Here is a 19,287-nt window from a genome sequence, read left to right on the forward strand (position 1 = left end):
TGACCTTGAACTTATGGTTTAACAAAGGATGACTTTGAACCCCTGATCTTCCTGACTCCACCTCTTAAGTGCTAGGATTACAGGTGTTTACCACCATGTTGGACTCCTAATCCACTTCTTAATAAGTATCTCCAAGTCACCCAGGAATAAGTTTGCCATAACAATGCATCTTAATATTTAATAATAATTACATATAAAATATTCACATTGTTTCTATAGCTGTACACAGCTACTGAAGACTATCGCTCAGTCAAGAAGGAAAAAATTGCAATAAAAGCATTTGGCCATCAGAAAAATGTAAACAGGAAGACTTATGTTTCAATGCCTGCTAGAAGATACTATGTCTAACAGAGTGGCTCATGAGAGACTTCCAACCGCAACACACATCACAATCTGGAGCTTCCAGGTTTACCCCGGACAACTAATACCTGGCTAGTTCAAAGGAAAGAAAGACGAACTTCTATTTTGTAGATGACACTGTTATCACTGTGTTCAATCACCGCGTCTGCGTGTTAGCAATATGCTGATGCAACCATACAGTCATCCAGCCTAGGATGAAACCACATTACAGTAAGATCACATTCTCAGAATGTGACCTAAAGGAGAAAAGGAAACAGCACTGTCAACAGTAAAGACCTTCCAGTATATTTTAAATGGTAACAGATCACGTCTCACAATGCTAAGCTCACATATAACAGAGTTAAGTGAGAACTCTATAAAGACCTGCTGATCAACAGACTTGATCCTCGGGAGTGCTTGTCTGCCTTGTGAGAAGGGAGCTCTGCCTCTTTCTTATGGACTCACAGGCTAGACTGCATTCTGGAAAGTCAAACATGGCCAGTATGATATAATTGGACTGTAGACATTCACATATGGATAGACAGATAGATGTGTTGTCAACGTGGATTAATTTGACTGTTCTCAAGTCCTAAAAATCTTAGAAAATAACATTTACTATTAGCATTCTCATTCAAACATCTTGTTTTCTATAACTCACACTTCAATGTTAGAAACTCCAGATAGAAACGCCAGTCAGAAACACTGGAGTGACCACCAGAGGGAGCCAACGTGTTTTTCTGAGTATACAAAATATCAGAAAGAGAAAAAGCTTACAAAACATAAAACTAGAAAGGAGAGGGAGAGGGTCTGCAGTCGTTTCAAAGAATGTCTTCTCGGCTAGCAGATGCATTTTGCTTTTACATTACAAATCCCCTCACTCCACAGTGATCTATCCCAATGCTTTGTCATAAAAAAAAGATTAGACAAACATAATCTTTTTAAAAAAATCACATACCCTAAAGCTAGAAGGTCCAGGGGGAAGTGCTCTGATAGCATCCATAGTTCTTGCTGTGGCCCACGAAAGCCTTCTCCAGCTTTTCTTAAAGTTCCTGCTTTCCTTCTCTATTCTGGTCCATCTTTGTGGTTAACTGGGGAAAGGCTTGGGTGTGGTTTCCTCACTTGCTTTGGGATCCGGCTATCAAATTACAGCACTTGGTGTGACTTGGGATTTTTTTCCCTTCTCCTGTCTGAGCCAAATGATGAGGGCATTAAGAAGAATGACTTTCCATTTGTCATCTTGGAGTCTCCCTAGAACTGAAGACTGGACCAGGTTCTAAACAGGAAGACAGAGGACCTCCTCCAGGAGCTCTAGAACTGAGCTCATGTGAGCTAGACCCGCAGACCCAGCTCAGCTGTCCCCAAGCTAGACAAATGTCCTAGAACTGAAGGTATCCAGACAAGGGCATGATCTTAGCTACCTAACATAACGATTTACAGTTGATAGCATTATCAAACTGTACAATTCCTGTCTTGTTAGACTTTTCTCTTGGGGTCTACTGAGGGCTATAATTATCCATCTACAAGGAAACTGAAACAGAGTTTCAGTTCATTATTGATAAAAATTAAGTATCAAGGACACAAACTTTGATGAAGTTTTATTTCTGGAGACACGAATCCCAAAATGTGAATGTCAAACTCAATCGTATTGATATCCACTGAGATAGAATTTTTCTGTCTTCCTTGCCCTCCAATTACAATTGAAAGCATGTCAGAATGAACTGAATGACTTAGCCTTCTTTTCCAAGTTTCTTTTCAAAGTCTAGATAGGATAATTGTATAATATATGCAAATGAATTAGCACAAACAAATTGAATTCTACAGGGTTAGGTCCTTGGCTGGATGCTGTTAGCCATAACGTGCTTATTAATGCTTCAGATACAGACTCAAAAGCATTATTATCGAATTTAGAAATGACACCCAATTGGATGGGATGGTTGACAGTTAGGAAAACTGGATTGAAATTTAAAATGACCTTGATGGACAGAGAAGGAAAAAGCGAGCAAAACTCAATAGAAATCTTCACAAAATAATTCACTCAAAAGATGACGGGAAGCAAAGACAGGAGCAGCAAGCAAACGCTGACTGCACAATTAGACAAGGGGCTGAAGGTTAGAGTGAACAATAGGCTCCAGGGACGGCAGCAACCTAGTTCTGTCACTTTAAAAAAGATGGCATGATTTTAGGAAAGGCAAATGGGGAAATTGTTAAGCTAATTCCCCTTCTAGATACAAATTAGATAAGTCTAGGAGAAGTATTGCTTGGACCCAAACACCTACACCTTAGAAGGTGGGTTTGGAAGGCAAAGTTTTAAAATTTAGGTCTGGCGACATTAACCTCATTAGAGAAAGTTTTCAAACTCAGCTCCTCTGTTCATGTAATGCTCACAGCCTAGAATTATTTCCCCCTCTACTTGGGTATCACTTCTTCTCCATGAGGATGGTCTGAGCCTCCTCTCAAGCCACTACTCCGCCCTGCCACACTACACGCACTTCCACAAACCAGATACCAACCAGCACTGGGCAAGGATGCCTCTCAACCCCTGACCTGGCATGAACTGCTCTGGTCTCATTCTATAGATGAGGAAGTGAGCCAAGGGGGAGACTTAGAAGCTGTGAGAGTCGGGACTGTCACTAAAGGCTAGAGAGCTCTTAAGGCCACACTCTGCTGCCCCATGGGCTCCCACAGCATCCTACTGTGTCTGGCTCCATCTGGGGCTGTGCTACCCGATGGGAAGCACCATTTTCCATAGACCCATTCAGAGCCTGGGACTGATCAACAATCTGTGTTACACTCAAAGTTTTGAACAAGTAGGTAATATATTCTATAGATATTTCTGAGTCATTATTTGACTGAAAGAAAGTAGAAAATAAAATCATATTGTAAAGAAGAAAATTAAAAAAAAATATTGAAAACTGGCACAAACCTGAATCATGGTGCTAATAGTGATTGGGCAGGTTTAGAAAATGTAAAAGAGTAGAAATAATTACATAGTTTTATACACACTTAAATTCATATGTATGTACCTGCATGCAGTATATGCACACCTATGATTACTTATCAACTATTACAAATATGATTTTCCCTAAAGGCAAAGAGAATTACTTTTAAAAAATCTATCTGTGGACTCAGGAAAGTTTTTTGACATGAAATTCGAATTTTAAATGGTGGGGGCTAGAGAGATGGCTTAGCAGTTAAGAGTACTGCCTGCTCTTCTAGAGGACCCGAGTTTGATTCCCAGCACCCACCTGGCAGCTCACACCCATGTGTAATTACAGTCCCAGGGAATCAGATGTTTTCTTCTGGCCTCTGAAAGAGCAGGCACATATGTGGCACACAGACATACGTGCAGGCAAAACACCTACACACATATAAATAAGTAAATAAATAAGCATTTTAACAATAAATTATAAATGACAGTTCTAGATTGGTTCATCCCATTTGAGAAAAACTGCTTATTGTCCTTACCATAAGGCATACCTGAAATTTTGTCATAAGTTCTCACAACAGAAATGATAAAAACTCAACTATACCAAATCTTAAACGATGCTAAATCTGAGTTAGCTGAGATTATTCCAGCCACCCACAATGAGGATGAAGACTCTGTGCAGTACGAGATAAAAAGTTTCTAAGGACATCAGGGCAGGAGGTGTCCCAGGCTGCTCAGCCAGGAGGGTAGTGCTTTAGCATACATATGACATGATGCTCTCTCCCCAGCCAGTGATGGAGCTGTTCCCAGCGGCAGAGTCATCCAGCAGCCTTATCTCACGACAGGCCATTTATCAAAACGAAAGCCGGAAGAGGCTGCAGGCTGGAGGCTGGTGGGGGGGGGGAATCTCAGGACTTTGTCATTAGTTATTATTTTGAGCATTTAAGCACTACATTGCCGGCTTACTCTGTGATCTCCTGCCTACATCAAAATCTACTCACTGGAAACGTTGCAAGAATATTCTCCTAGCACAGTTCAGTGACAGAGGCACAGCAAATCTTACCTGCAGCATACAAACTCTATGTCAAGATATTTTAAAGACCGTGAAGAAGCATGGAAAAACGATCCTCAGACAGACAATAATATCATAAAAATCAATCTAAGGCACCACCCAGGCTAGCCCAAAACCTTCACCACACAAACTCACAGCCTGCAGGTACTGGGGCCCAATGTGGAAAACATTCAGATGCCACCACCACCTGGTCTAACTGATGACGAGTCCAGGTTTCAGGAGCTTCCTACATCTACCACCTCCTAATCAGACAAACAGCAACTACAGACCATCTTAAAAATTCAACCACCAGGCCGCCACTGAAGAAACAGGAGAGAAACAGAGGAAGAAACATGACCGTCCATTTTTATAGCAGGAGGGGAGGGAGGGGAGAAAAGGCACAGAGAAACCCCACAAGGACATTCCTCCCATAAAACGCATAACTCACAAATACAAAAACAAACAAGTCTTTAGAATCCGGAGAACTGAGGTTGTCCTTGGCAGCTCGGCCATGAAGTCACTGGTGTTTTCTGGGAGGTGGGGCAGAGTAACATCTTGGCTGGCTGTTTGGGCCACCTTCCTAATAGGCCGGTTTTTTAAAATAAGTATTTACACACCATACAAGTTGCAGGGGCCCAAGAACAACCTGGCTAAATCTAATCTCCACTCTGGCGATAAGCAATTTGCCCTTCAGAAAAGGCAGGCTCAGGATTTTCTAAGGCTTTAGAATCTCACTGTTCTCTTCTGTGAGAGCTCTCCCTGCAGCCTGTGTCAGTCACGCCTGCATTCAGGTCTCATTGGTGCTGGGTAGAGAACTGGTTAAACCACAAGGACCCCAAGTCAGAGGGTAACATCTACTGAGGGCAAGCCTTGAACCTAGGGCAGGATGTTCTCACAGGCTCTGGACCTGTTGCAGGCATTTTATAAGCAGGAACTTTAAAGTGTGCTCCACAGAAAACCAGGTGAGCCCAGCAACTGTGCCGAAGCTGCAGTGGAAAGGGTCTGCCTGGTTTTAATGGACCCTCCGAGATGTGTTTATGATTTAAGTTTGTATGGGGACACACACGTTTGTTTCTCATCATCCAGCCCAGGATTGCATGAATGCAGTAAAATAATAGCTGGCACACGTTCAATCTGCTCTCTCTAACCTTGACAAATGAAGGCAAAAAAGAGAAAGAAATGTCACTAAATACTGCTAACGTACCTACCATCCTTACGGTTGCCTGCTCTCTTCTGTTGCCCTCTCCTTAATGAGGTGCTTCACACAGACTGTGAACTGATTCCTTACCAAGTTATGGTTTAAAACCTTAAACCTTCCAGGTAACATCTCAAAATGATTCTTTGTCTACACTCCACGTGACTTTTAAACATTTGAGAAACTCTTGCTTAAACTAACTTCCTTACACAAAGCCTGCCAGTCGTTTGGAAGGGAGCCACATGCATTCATTCCTAGGTGCGCCCCCAGATCTGCTGGCACTTGGAACCACCTTCAGATCTGAGGGGCCCCCACAGACTGCACTGTGTCGATTCTGCAACTGCCTGGGAATGAACGCTTCAAGTGGAAACAAGATGTTGGTAATTCAGGAAATGGAATTTTTTTCAGCAGCCCCCTGATCACAGAGTCAATTTTCCTGCTTTTTTTTTCATGTAGAAAGAATGGAACTTTCTAAAACAACAAAACCTCTTGGCAGTTGCCTTTCTAAAGACTAGCACAACAAACATTTTCCTGGGGATGAAAAATCGCACAGAAAGATTCTTTTCCTTAAAAGCCAGATGCCACATTCGATGGAAAGTCCATACCTGGGGTTTTCACTTCAGTTGTAAACCTGGTCAGCACACAAAGACTACAGTTCACACAGATCAAAGAGAGGAACTTCTTAATAACACCAACAGCCGTAAACAAGCTGTAAATGGTACTGTGGAAACAGTCCATTGCTTTATCGGTTCTACAGTCTTCTCTAACGCTTCTCTCCACCACTGCGGAAGTTCTCTCCGGTGTCCTGGGTCCAACCTACATTGACTGATGGCCCTAGCCCTTAAAGTAAGTAGTAGACAAAACAATCCAGCAAATGGCTATGTGGGAATGATGGAAAAGAAAGTTCTATTTATGCCCAGTAAGACCAGGTCTGTAAATAACACAGAGCTGGCAAGGTAGTTCAAAATGCTACATATTGATGTCCTCCTGTTTGATTAAAAGTTAAACTTGGTGATTAACAAACCTATGAGTGGAAGCCAGGGAGGAGAATGGATTCTTTCTACAAAGAATCTGTGCAGACGCCGCAGCAATCATCTGAGGGCTTTCATTTCAGCCCACGGGCATATTATCGTTATTTGGGAACACGTGGGAATAGTGTCTCTCAGCATGTACTTAAAAGAAGAGAAAGGATAAAAGAAAACATGATATCCCAACTTGTCCCTTTAAAGGGAAAATTTTCAATTAGCCCCACTTTCAGGCTCTCAGGCCTCTTTTATCTCTCTGGAACTTCAACTCTACTCATGAATGTCTTTCATCTCCTCTGCCTTATTTGACTGCACTGGAGATCTTCCCAAATTGCATGTGGTACCATTACATCCATTCTGTTTGCTAGTACAGAGTATGTGTGCTCTATGGTTTGCTAGAGAACGGTCAAGAAGAATCTCAGGAAGTTTCTGCTAGTTCTAATGCCAGGTAGAAAGCTTGCCCAGTCCCCCAAGTCTTTCAGGATAATATATCCCTCACAACTCACTGGATCTGAGGTTCTTCAAACTTCAGCTTCCTGTTTTTGTCCAGAGATGAGCACACAACATCTGCTGGCCCTCTGCTTAGAGCCCTGTGTCTGTGGGTCCCACTACAGGAGGCCACAACCTAAAGGTCACCCAGAGACTTAAAGCGATGGAATTTCCTTTTGAAGCTGAGACCATGTTAGCTCCCCCAAGGCCCTGGCACTCTGTGTCTTCTCCAGATCACCAGCTGTCCCTTGGTGAGGAACTCTGAGGCCGTTTTACCATCTTGATTTCTCTCACAATCTGCAGGCTATTTGTTACAGTGTGGAAGCTCTGGGCTTCTGAATCCAAACTGGTGGCGTGCTCAGCTTGTTACTTTACACTGTAGCCTGCTGCTTGGGAATTTTGTGAGGCTAATTCTCTATTTTATTTGTTTGTTCATTGTTTTTGTTTGTTTTTTTTTGTTTTTTAAGGGTGTGAGAGTGTTTTTCAGAGAGAAAAGATAGCTAAAAAATGATGCTTGAGAAAATACTAATTACAACAGTCCTAACACCTCTCAGCTTGAGTGTTCTCACTCTATTGCTTTTATAAATGATCTCATTCCATACTCATCATAGACTTTTGAGGTAGTCAGGACTAACAGCCACATCTTAAAAATGAGACAAAGATGTTTAAGTAACCCAAATAGCTTGTACAAGGCCTACAGCTGGGCTCTGAAATGCTTTCCCGAACTAAATAAAGTCAAAACCTGGCGTGTTGTTTAAGTAGCACTGTTAAGACTGGAACTCCTGTCTCAAGTGATAGATCAGTGGGATGAAACCACTGGCAGCTCTGCAAAAGCCAACACTGGTTAAAAAAAGACGGTGGCTTAGAGACTCAGCTCTCTGAAAAGGGATTCACACACCACTTGAATTTAATGGAGACTGTATATCTGCCCACAGTGGCAGGACTGAGAGCAAGAAAGGGAAGGGTAGCAATTCAGTAACATTGTCACTCAGGCGTAGCCATCAAGAACAGCACCATGAGCCAGTACATCTGAGAACTAAGCCGATGTCAGTACGACCATCCCTAGGCATTTTCACCCTTAAGCCTTCATTGTTGCTGTGTAAGGCTACATACAATGTATTTAATAGAGTTAACACCATCATAGTCTGCATGAGTGACAAGCCCCTGGGCTGCCTCCCATCTTTAGCATAGATCCTGGACACTGGTGGCAGCAGTACTACCTTTTTACATTTGTTTTTTGAGACAGGGTTTTTCTATGTAGCTCCAGCTGTCCTGGAACTTCCCTGCAGATCAGGCTAGCCTCAAATGCAGAGATCTACCTGCCTCTGCCTCCTGAGTGCTGGGATTAAAAGGGTGGCCGCCACATCCAGCCCTGGAAAGCTGTATCTTAATAGTCTCTCTTACCAGTTTTCAGAAGCCAATAACAGCAATTAGTCACCCTCAGTTTCCAAAGAGAAATGGTGTCCTGGGCGCACGTGGATATAATTAGGCAAATTCATCAACAGATATTGCTTTCATTGTTTTCATTCCCATTAAGGAAAAGCAACTGGTTTTCTTCACACTCTTATAATAATTTGTTCTATTAATGGATATACATCATGGGAAAAAAAGAAACCACTTAGCATTTGCATGCTTCAGCCCTAGAATAATCTTTCTTTGGACTAACTACTAGAAACATGTGACAGTCATGTTTGAGCAGTCACCCTGCTCTCCTAGGTATTTGGAATGACTCACCCAAGATGCCACAGTAAGATTAGAAAAATATTTATTGCTCTGTTGACTGTGGATAGAGAGCTGCCTTTGCTTGGAAGGTCACTTTGCTTATGTTTTACCTTATGACAGTTTATAGAAGCGAGGCAGAGAGAGTAGCTACTCACATTCTCCTTGTCGGGGATCCCTAGAGGGGGAAAGAGAGACAAGAGAGGCCATTAATTGTACGATCAGCCCATACAACGGCACCCAATCCTTTGCTGAAGGAAACCCAGCGACACATCCGGACTACTTAGAAAAACAGCAGCAGCCATCAAAACTAAGGATCCGGAGCAGAGAGTTATGTGTCCAGACAACGAAACCCAGACTTATTCTGTCTCTGTCATATGCTTTACCCTCCCCTAGTGGTAAAAATCTCCCCATGACTCCTTTACACCAGGCAAGCAGCTAACCGCACTGACTGGACATCAGGGCACTTAGAACTGCGGGTGGATATATCCATTCTGTGGTTGCACACATACGCAATGTTTATGACACAAAGCACTTGCTCTGCTCCAGTGAGCTGACTTCAGCGCAAGTAGCATAGCAAAGCCAGCAGAGCAACTCTGTTGTGAGCAGAGCCTGTTGTGCTCAGGCCAGGCCTGAGCATGGTAGCAGCTATTTGAAAGCAAGGGTTCTCTCAGTTCCCTTAGCTATAAAAATTTCATAGTTCTTACGTGTAATCGCATGTTCATTTGTTTACAAACATTACGCAATGTCTACCACAGACAGCCCAGGTTCCTTTTCTCTTGGTGAACACAATAAGGAGGCAACTGTGGGAAGCCATATTGTAGCTGAGCACACTAATCTTGGGGTAGTAGGCACAAGAGGTATCTTATGAAGGAAACACAGCATAGATGGGCCTGCTGTGTGGCCTTGCTTCTAACCAGTGGCTCAGTGTAAGGTGATTTGTACCACAAGACTACAATGTGTCCAAATTCTAAGCACACTGGGCACTGTTTCCAGATATGGCCACACAATTGCCATATCAGCCTTAACAGAACAGAGTGGTCATCCCAGTGGCAGTGGAGTGGTAGGCAAGAGGCCTCAAACTAAAGAGATCATTGGAAAACTTGATCTACTTGGAGCTTTGTTCCCTTAATCTGGAGAGTCTCAAGACACAAATGCTTAGTCAGGAAGCAGGGGTATTGACAGGCAGGTCTGCCACAGCATCTCAGATATGTCAGAAGGATCCAGGTGGCTTGTGACATCACTCTGAAGTTCATCCTGCATCCAACCAGCAAGAAACAACTATCCAACCAGCAAGAGACAACTATCCAACCAGCAGTCACCTGTTAGGACTGGAGTGGACTGCCTGAGGAGAGCCAGGGTACAGCAGACTGACTCCCTGACATGGTCAGCAAAGGCAATCATTGAAAGGCTTTCCACAACAAGGAAATAAGAACAGCAAAAGGGAGGGACAGAGAGCTTTCGAAATTAATGACAGCATATTGGAATTATACACTTGTAATCCTAGTATCAGAAAGTTGAGCCAGGAAGATCAGGAGTTTGAGGTTAGCCTGGGGTACTTAGTAAGACTCTATCCAAAATATGGGGGGAGGGGGCTGTGGTAAGATAGCTCAACAGGTAAAAGTACTTGCTACAAGCCTGACCTGAGTCCAATCCCTTCGATCCACATAGTGGAAGGAGAGAATTGACTCTTGTAAACTATCCTCTGACTTTCATGTGTGTGATATGGTGCACACTTGCACAAACATTCACAGAATAAACAAACAAATGAACAAATGTAATAAATAATTGTCCTTTTTTAAAAGATACTAAGGCAGAGGCTGCCACCTGACTGGGTTCACTTGAGCAATTATAATAAAGATATTATGTTTGGGAAATCTGAATATTGGCATGATGGTAGATGTTTTTAAGAGAAATGATGGTAGCTATTTCATGTGTTTGAAGTTCTGAATACATGTGGAAAAGCCTCTATTTTCAAAAAGGCCTCCTATCTGGGGCAGGGATGTATACATGTATTCCTAGACACTAAGGAGGCAGAGGCAGGAATATTGCGAGTTAGGCTAGTCTCCGGTGTGCAGTAAGACAGTGTGAAGAGAGGGAGAGATGGAGATTGTGAGAGGGAGAGAGAGAGAGAGAGAGAGAGAGAGAGAGAGAGAGAGGACCAAGTCCAGGCTTCTCAGCTTTTAGGAGAAGGTAAAGGAGCCATGAAAGAGTCCAGACTGTAAGTGTTGGAAATAATGCAGGAACACAAAGACCACACAACACGGCCCTGAGACCCCAGAGAGAAGAGCAGGGCTGGAAAGTTATTAAATTAAGAACAACGGGAGCCACTGAGTCTATTGGTGACGGTTAACTGTAGAGGAATTCATTTAAAGTCCTGGGCAGAAGCCAGACTTCCTGGAGCGAAGTCAGTGGCTAGGGTTGATAGCTAATATATCATGCAAGGTTACTATGTGCCTTTTAGACTTGTGGCACATTTTGATTCATTTAATACAACAACCCTATAAGGAAACTGAGGCATGATGCATCAGCGTCTTGTCTGAGATCACATAGCTAGGAGACAGCACCGTTGATTTTTTTTTTAACTAGGGCATTCCTATGTGAACTGGTCATTCCTAGCTGAAGCAAAAGGGGATAGAAAGAAAGGAAACCGAGGAGAAGAAGAAAAGAAAAGAAGGAAGGGCTGGCCTCCCTCTTTCCAACTCCCTTTTTGGGGAGGCAGATGTGGGGACGTGGGAGGGGTTATAGAGAAAGGCAGTGACAACAACACTGCAGGGCAGAAGGTGAGGAACCATGAAGAATCTAGACAAGCAAGGAGGTGGCCCTGCAGAAACTAACACATCAGGAATGAGAGTGACAGTCGAGGAGAAAGGGAGCGGGTACAGTGCTCACTGGCACATCCAAGTGCCACAAGTTCAAATACTCCATGCTTGGTACTTTACTTTGCACACACACACACACACACACACACACACACACACACGCGCGTGCGCGAATGAACACAGGCACCTGGAGGAGGGATGGAACAGAGGGAAGAGGGCAGGAGAGATGGCTCAATAGTTAAGATCTGTACTGTTCTTCCAGAGGACTGGAACGGTTCCTAGCACCCATGTCAGATGGCTAACAACTGCTTCAAGGAATCTAATGCCCTCTTGTGGCATCTAAGGGCACCTGCATGCACATGCACAGACACATACATCAAAATAAAATCAATCTTTTAAAAAAATACCACACAACTCATCCTACCACTATTTTTAAACCCCAGCCAGAAGTCAGTCTCTTATAGGAGCCCGATCTTTTGCTGGCATACATCAAAGGTGTATACAACACCATTTAGCTACCCATACATTTGTGAAGTGAGTACCAAAGTTAAGCTAACCATCACCTTCCTGTGTGGTAGAGCACCTAGCACCTAGAACCTAACAAAAGCCTGGAACTGGAAGGGGCCGTTTAACAGGAACAAATGACTTACATGAGTCTCTCTTTGGTTAATGTAGCTAAACTGAACAGGAGGTGGCTTCCGTGCATCCACATGTGGCTGAGCTATGTCAAACACAGCTCAGGAATCCCGTTTTGAAAAGGTCACAGAAATACTCCATGCATGTGGATGTCCAGTATGTGGAAGTCCCAGCCTGCACCAGAGCCAGCCACTTGCTACCAGTGAACACCGCAGAGCACGTGTGCAGTAGCTCCGGTGTGAGCGCCCAGTCTGTTACACCAGGGTGCCTCCTCTGTCATGCTGGCATGCAACGTTTTTGTTGTTGTTACATGAAAACACATAGCACACAACAAATCTTCAGACACGAAACATTCACAGTTCACTTACTGTCATTGTTAGAGCTCGTTTCCATAACACCATAGGGAGGAGCCAGAAGTCCGGCCATATACTGTCGGTATTTCTGTAAGACAAGATCGGATAAGATTGTGAAGTCAGCACACAGGTAATTACTTGCTTGGAGTGGTGTTCCTTTATTTACATGTGAAAGAGAGGAAACCTTTGAGTCTCTTATTTATAGAGCCAGGAAGTATGTTCTCTAGGGCTCTGGGTTTAAACTAAAGATGTGGGGTTCAGGGAGAGGCTTCCTAGGTGAGACTGTGTGTGTGTCCTCTGCCCAGGGCTGGGCCCCACCCAGCTGCTTCATGTACATATTATGCATTTGTGGAGACAGAGTGAAGGGGTTCCTACCTCTCCACACCCTGTATACACAGGCACCTGAGAACCAGCGCTGAGTGTTTACAGGCTCAGACACTGTAACCTTGCTGCCTACCTCCAGGTGAATGCTTCCGAATCAGCCTCTTTCAAAGCCAAAAGAAATGCTCAGCGGCTCTTGGAATGTGTCTCTTTGAAAGAAGCCAACTAGCTTCCATTCGCTTCTTTCCTTTCACAGGGTACACCTGGCTGCTATGTGACCTCTCCAGAGCAATTTTGTTACCTTGTCAAATAAAACCATCTGGCTTGATTTAGATGCTCCTGAATTGTCTTCCCCTGGCTTTTGGTCCAGGCATGCTCCGAAACTTGGAGCTACACGACGTATGTGATTAGCGTCTGTGTTGTGTGGGAGGGATAAGGTTTGGTGAGCATCGGGCTAGAAAGGAGGGGCATTTACAAAGAATGAAAGGTGAACGCTCTCAGGCAATAAGAGCAGCTCCCTCCCTTGCACAATGAAAGGCGGGTGATTTTACTGATTGTGCAGTATCAAGTATATTCATGGCTTATAATTATAGTGACACATACACGTAAGTTTTAAACAGAATCAAAAGAGCCAGCTCCCCATTAATGTGTGTCATACAAACACCGGCAGAAAGACTTCATCTGTAGCAATGGGCAGCTGGTGACACGTGGTACCCCAGCAACCATCTGGCCCATTTTAACAGTGTTGTCACGGTACTTTCTCTAAAGGTGCCTTCTAGCTCTTCAAGATATGACTAGCTCCTCCTACCCCATTTTTTCTCTCTCAGTTAGGAAATGCTAAACCAGCTTGTGTGAATGCCAACAGTAAGATGGCAGATTACCCGTACCTCTGAGCTCATCACTCAAGAAATACCTACAGCACCAAACATCGCCCAGTATTATTGTCATTCCCTTGACACCTTCCCAGTTCTGAACCTCTTCTTTCTTGTAGTATCATCTACCTTCTTCATGGCATGGCACTCTGGGCATTCAACACGCTTGTGCTCTACACGAACAGTTTCAGAGAGTTGTTACATTCCGAGAAAGCTTTGTGACTCTCCTTTAACCTTTTGAGTTCTTTTTCTTGTGCTTTTTACAATCCCCTTACAGGCTTCTAAAAGAAAGAACTCCTGTTAAATTTAAGAGGCCAGTTTATTTTGCTTAGAAATGTTCTCCAGGGACTGATGGCGCTCTTTTGTCTTAGCACTTCAGTGGCAATTCCCATGGACTCAGGAAGCACACTGACTGACCTTTCTCTAAGCCCAGAGCACCTGGTCCGTGGCTCCCCCAGTGTGAATCCCTGGGGCTGCTGCTTTGAGAACAGGAACCAGGACAGCCTCCAAGGAAGACCAGGGTGGCTGAATTTAGAGATGTGTGATTGAACTTTCCATCACTGAGTGTCAATGTCCCAGGCACTGGGCTCACTATGGAGAACAGGAGACAAGAACCCTTGCTCTCTCCGACTAGCCAACTATCTAGCTATTGAAACATGAGGCACAAGGACTCATGCTTACTTTAGTAACTCCTCATTCTCCATGGGGTTCCCATCCCAAGCCAACAGTGGATGCCTTCAACCACGGACATCACCAACCTCTATCTGTACTGGTGTTACCCAGTCACACACACATATGATGAAGTTTAATTTCAAAATTAGGTATATTTGCATGTAACCTGTGCACACAGGCGTACCCTAGACACACAAACACAGGACAGTCTACAGTGTGATGTATACAGTATACTGTTTTGTAGTAACACAAGGAGAGATGCCAGTGTATAAATATAAGGATCTGCAACCATGAAGAGCATCTCTGAATGTAAAGGAGGGCAACAAGGATGCTTCTGGAAAGAGTTGATGTGGCCGAGGGTGAGTAGAGAGAGGGACAGCTCTCACCGTATGCCCTTTAGAACTTTTGGCTTGGACGAATTGCCTCTTGTTACCATCGGGGCACCAGAACAGCTCACATCTTTGCTATTTTATATATGTTATTAAACTTAATTCAAAGCAAACTTTCCATCATGAAAGCACATGAGTGTGTATCATGAAAAAATGATACAATCAAAAATGAAAAAAAAGAAGCAAGGAATTATGAAAAATAACAGGCCATGCTTACATGCAGGGTCTGTCCCAGCCTTTGCCCCACTGCCAGAAGAGGAGTGAACCATCTTCCAGATTAGCTGCCCCTAATCAGTTAAATTATCGCCAGCAATTCAGGTCGTGTTGGCTGTTAAATAGTCTGAAGTTCCGATATCACGGAGAGAGACAAGTTGTTCCCACTGTTTCCTGACCCAGTTCCTGCCCCTGCCCCATTGCATCTGTGGACAACGGAAAACAACTCTTGGGAGATACCACTACATTTCGCAAAGATTGTTATGCAGCAAGAGAAACCTAACTGGGAACTTGGTATCTGATGGTGATGTTACATTGTAGCAAAGCATAAAGCACGTGGCTTTGGTTTGAGGATTAAAGAGTGAGAGGAACCAAAGTAGGGTGGGAGGGCTGTGGACAGCAGCTTAAAGAGGAGGGTGGTGGAGAAAAGGAATACTGGTCCTTGTTGAGTAGAAATGGAAAAGAACTGGTGCCCGTAAAACTCCAAACCTAAAAGATGTAACTGACGAACTAATCGGTGTGGCAAAGATACCTAGAGAACAGCATAGGCAGACTGTTTCCACCAACCTTGTCTCTTATAAGGTCCAGGTCCAAACGAGCTGAACGTGTAATCAGTTTGTTTACAATATAGAGTACATTCAAGTTACAGAATACAGAGTATATACAAGTTAGGTTTTTATAAGGTTTTAAAAAACTAAAAGGATCATTTCTCATCTCCAGTCTCTTAGCAGAACGTTCTAACGCAGATGAGACTCAGGGCCAAGGTGAACACAAAGCTCTGTCTGGAAGACAAAGCCTTAGTGTGAAGAAGCAAAGAGGTGACTTGTAAACCTTTGACAGGACTCGGGAAGACTGCAAGTCGTTCTTTATAGACGCTGTGTTCCAGCCACATCAAAAAAGGTTCAAGGCAGAGAGGAGCTGATGCAAAGACAGTCTTTTGTCTAATAACTTGGATTGTAAGCAGATACCTAAGAAACTCAACAATATTTTAAACAAACAACACCCTATTGGACTAAAAAAAATGACAATATACAATAAAAGGAAATTTTGGCTCTCTGAAGGCCTTTGAGCATGAAGAAATGACTCAGTTGTACATAGACTATCTTTTATGAAAAAAAAAAAAGACACAGAAACAACTCCAGGGAGCCAAACTGGACCTCAACCAATGAACTGGAGCCATTTTTCCCAACCGGAGTGTAGAACTGTCCTGGACTGGGGACAGTTGTCTGCCACTCACACCAATCCCTCCCTTTTGGAGAGGGATATCTGGTGAGTCCCTGTCCTTGTCACCACTGTCTAACAGATGTCAGAAAGCAAGCAGTTAACCTCTTATTCGTGGGTATCAAATGGAGACTAATATCAGGAGCTGTCCCTGAGAAATAGTATCTGTGAGGACCTGGTCCACATCTGGCCATGGTTTAGATGAAGGCATCTTGAACTGTTGAGATGATGCCAAAGTAGGGAAAGACTTTGGTGATCTTAAGATAGGGGAATATATTTTGCCTGGATGTGGAGTGCTGTAGTCAGAGAGTGGGCTGAAGCATATTCCCCAAGATAAGCATAGCACTCCAGCGCATCCTGCATGCTTTCCTGATTCCCACTAACAGAGAGGGTGTGGACCACTTTCTTGACTCTTCATAGCCAACAGAATGCAGCTGAAGTGACACTGGATGACTTCCCTGGCTGGATCACAAGCACATGGCTTCCAGGGACCTGTGCTTTCCAAATGCTACCTCTTAGAAGCCCCTGACCAAACTCTAAAACACCAAGTGAAACTGAAAGGTCACCTGGTGGTAGACAGTTGTGTAGCCTCTGAGGCATCCAAATTATTTAGCTACCCTGGCCTTCCAAATTGATGTCAACACTAGGTTTTGCAGACAAGTAATCTCCCTGTGCCCTTGTAGAGATTCTGACTCAGAGAACCCGCGTGTAATATAAAATGGTAATTGTTTTATTCCGGTATATATGGTGATGGCAACAACCCAAACACACAGACACACACACACAGACACAGACACAGACACACACACACACACACACCTACACACCATACATTGTATCCTATGAAAAATAATTAAATTAAATTTTCAGTTCTGGACTCCACAGTGAATAGACAGGGCTGGGAGAGTCCCATGGATTTGCTGAGTCACTTATCATAAAGTGTCTAGTTAGTGGTCCTGCAAGCCGGGTACAAACGTAGTGTCTGTGGAGCCTAAGGCTATTGCCTAGAAGTTACCGGATAGGAAGGGAGATGGGATAGGTGTTCTAGGTTTGCATAGGAGAGGTGCTAAACAGTCATGCAAATGCTCTGTGTGTGTGTGTGGCCAGGAACAGATGAGAACCGAGAGAACATCTGTGATGAGAACCGAGAGAACACAGACTGTCCCTCTACTAGTGGGATCAGCTCTCAGCAGTGTTCAGTGTCGTAGTGCATGTGGCACTGGGCATAAGTGACAATGGCAGTCTAGGAGGGAGTGACACACAGAGGAGGGACTAACCCTTCTACTGGGAAGTCCTCTGAAGGCCGTAAATTGAGAGTCTGACTACTGGGCCACCTTCTCATGGTGCTGGCATGTATCCCAGGAGTCGCTGGGAAGTTAGAGTAAACTGACTGCATTGATAAAGCCACATGGAACAACAGTTCATATTTTTATGGAAGTTATAAAGAGCTCCTATTTCCTAAAAAATGAAACAAATCAAAAGCAGTGGGAAGGTCATGTTTTATAAAGCTCACACATATAAGTCAGTACTGGTCAGAATGAACTTGAGGGCAGCAGTCTTTCAGAAGTGACCCAGAAGATCTTTATGGCTGTCATTTGCCATCCTTACACACACACACACACACACACACACACACACGCTGAACCTCAGCAGTTGAGGTACATGGTGGCTTAGCTGAACGATTTGTCTTCTTTGGGATGCTGGTTGACCTTTCCCTGCAAACCCTTTTCTATATCCCAACCCACTACAATACTGCAATAGACTCTGTCACCTCACACAGGCACTCTCTCTAAGTGGCCACAGGCACTTAGGAAAGAGCTATGCCACTAACCTAAGTTCTGAAATGACCAGGTCTCAGTAGAGGTAAAGCAGCAGTGAGCTGAGGAAAGATCAGAAACAGCTCTGGGGGGGGAAAGAGAGCGCTGAGTTCTAGCGTTACTCCCAAACTCCTGCACCGTGGCCCCCAGAATGCAGCCTCATGTGTGACACTTGTGACAGCTCAGGCTTTCCATTCCAGAAGCATCTGCTCCCTTACAGAACCTCTCTCAGAAGGCCCTGTCAGGGGGAGTGTGAGCACAGCAAATCGACACAGTCTGGGTTGGCTGTGTTAGCATTCTGCCTAAACTCCATCCCACAGTTACCTGGCAACAGACAGGTATGCTCCTCCCCACAGTTACCTGGCTCCTGCTCTGTTCCCCACTTCCCCATTCCCTCTCCCCTAACATGCTCATGGCTGGCCTGCCTCTCTCTCTCTCTCTCTCTCTCTCTCTCTCTCCCTCCCTCTCCCTCCCTCCATCCCTCCCTCCCTTTCTCTGCCGCTACGTCCCTCTTAACTCCCCTCCCCATGCCCTGAATAGACTCTGTTCTATACTATACCCTGTGGCTGGTCCCTGGCATGGGCCGCTGGGACATCCCCTTCCCTTATACTTTACCGTCTCCATTGAACATATTCCCCTCTCTCTTTATCTTTTTATAAATACATCGGGCTGTCCTGAGACCCAGGGTGTCAATGTGTCTTTTCCCATGAGGCCACCTTGCTGTGGATGCTGATGGGATGAGGGGATCCCCCTCCTGGACTCTCAGAAAAGCTAAAAAAAAAAAAAGCAGCATTTCCAATGATGGTGAAACCAAAAGAGCCATCAAGGGTTCTGGGAGAACCTGGCAGGGTCAGGACTCTGATTCCCTCTGAGATCAGGCACTGGAAGGGTTACGCACCAGCAGGGTCGCTGAAGACAAGTCCCCTTGCTTGAGCCTCATCAGTAAAAGTCAGATACATGATGTCTCGGCTTTGTTCTGCACAACTAGGGACTGTTAGCATTCTGTCTAAGCTCTGCCCACAGTTACCTGGCAACAGCCAGGTATGCCTGACTCACTATAAAAGGGGCTTCCTGCCCTCTCTGGTCTCTCTTGCCTTCTCGCTCTTGCTCTGTCCTCTTGACCCTTCCCCCTCTCTCTCCAAGTGCTAATGGTCAGGCTCTACTTCACTACTCTCTCTCTCTCTCTCTCTCTCTCTCTCTCTCTCTCTCTCTCTGCCTCTCTCTGCC

At 44.4% G+C, this 19,287-nt stretch overlaps 1 protein-coding gene across 1 annotated transcript in view; it reads right to left on the minus strand.

The window, feature by feature from the left end:
* Nucleotides 1-19,287, minus strand: part of Rapgef4 (Rap guanine nucleotide exchange factor 4) — a 285,390-nt gene that overhangs the window by 102,986 nt on the left and 163,117 nt on the right. The window contains exons 5-6 of the mRNA XM_028762856.1: nucleotides 12,571-12,643; nucleotides 8,903-8,922 (exon numbers count right to left, since the gene is read on the minus strand). Coding sequence (XP_028618689.1) covers nucleotides 8,903-8,922; nucleotides 12,571-12,643 — 93 coding nt within the window. The remainder of the gene's footprint in view (nucleotides 1-8,902; nucleotides 8,923-12,570; nucleotides 12,644-19,287) is intronic.

The sequence above is a fragment of the Grammomys surdaster genome, unplaced genomic scaffold, assembly GCF_004785775.1.
Source record: "Grammomys surdaster isolate TR1022 unplaced genomic scaffold, NIH_TR_1.0 136, whole genome shotgun sequence".
In the NCBI taxonomy this organism is placed as follows: domain Eukaryota; kingdom Metazoa; phylum Chordata; class Mammalia; order Rodentia; family Muridae; genus Grammomys; species Grammomys surdaster.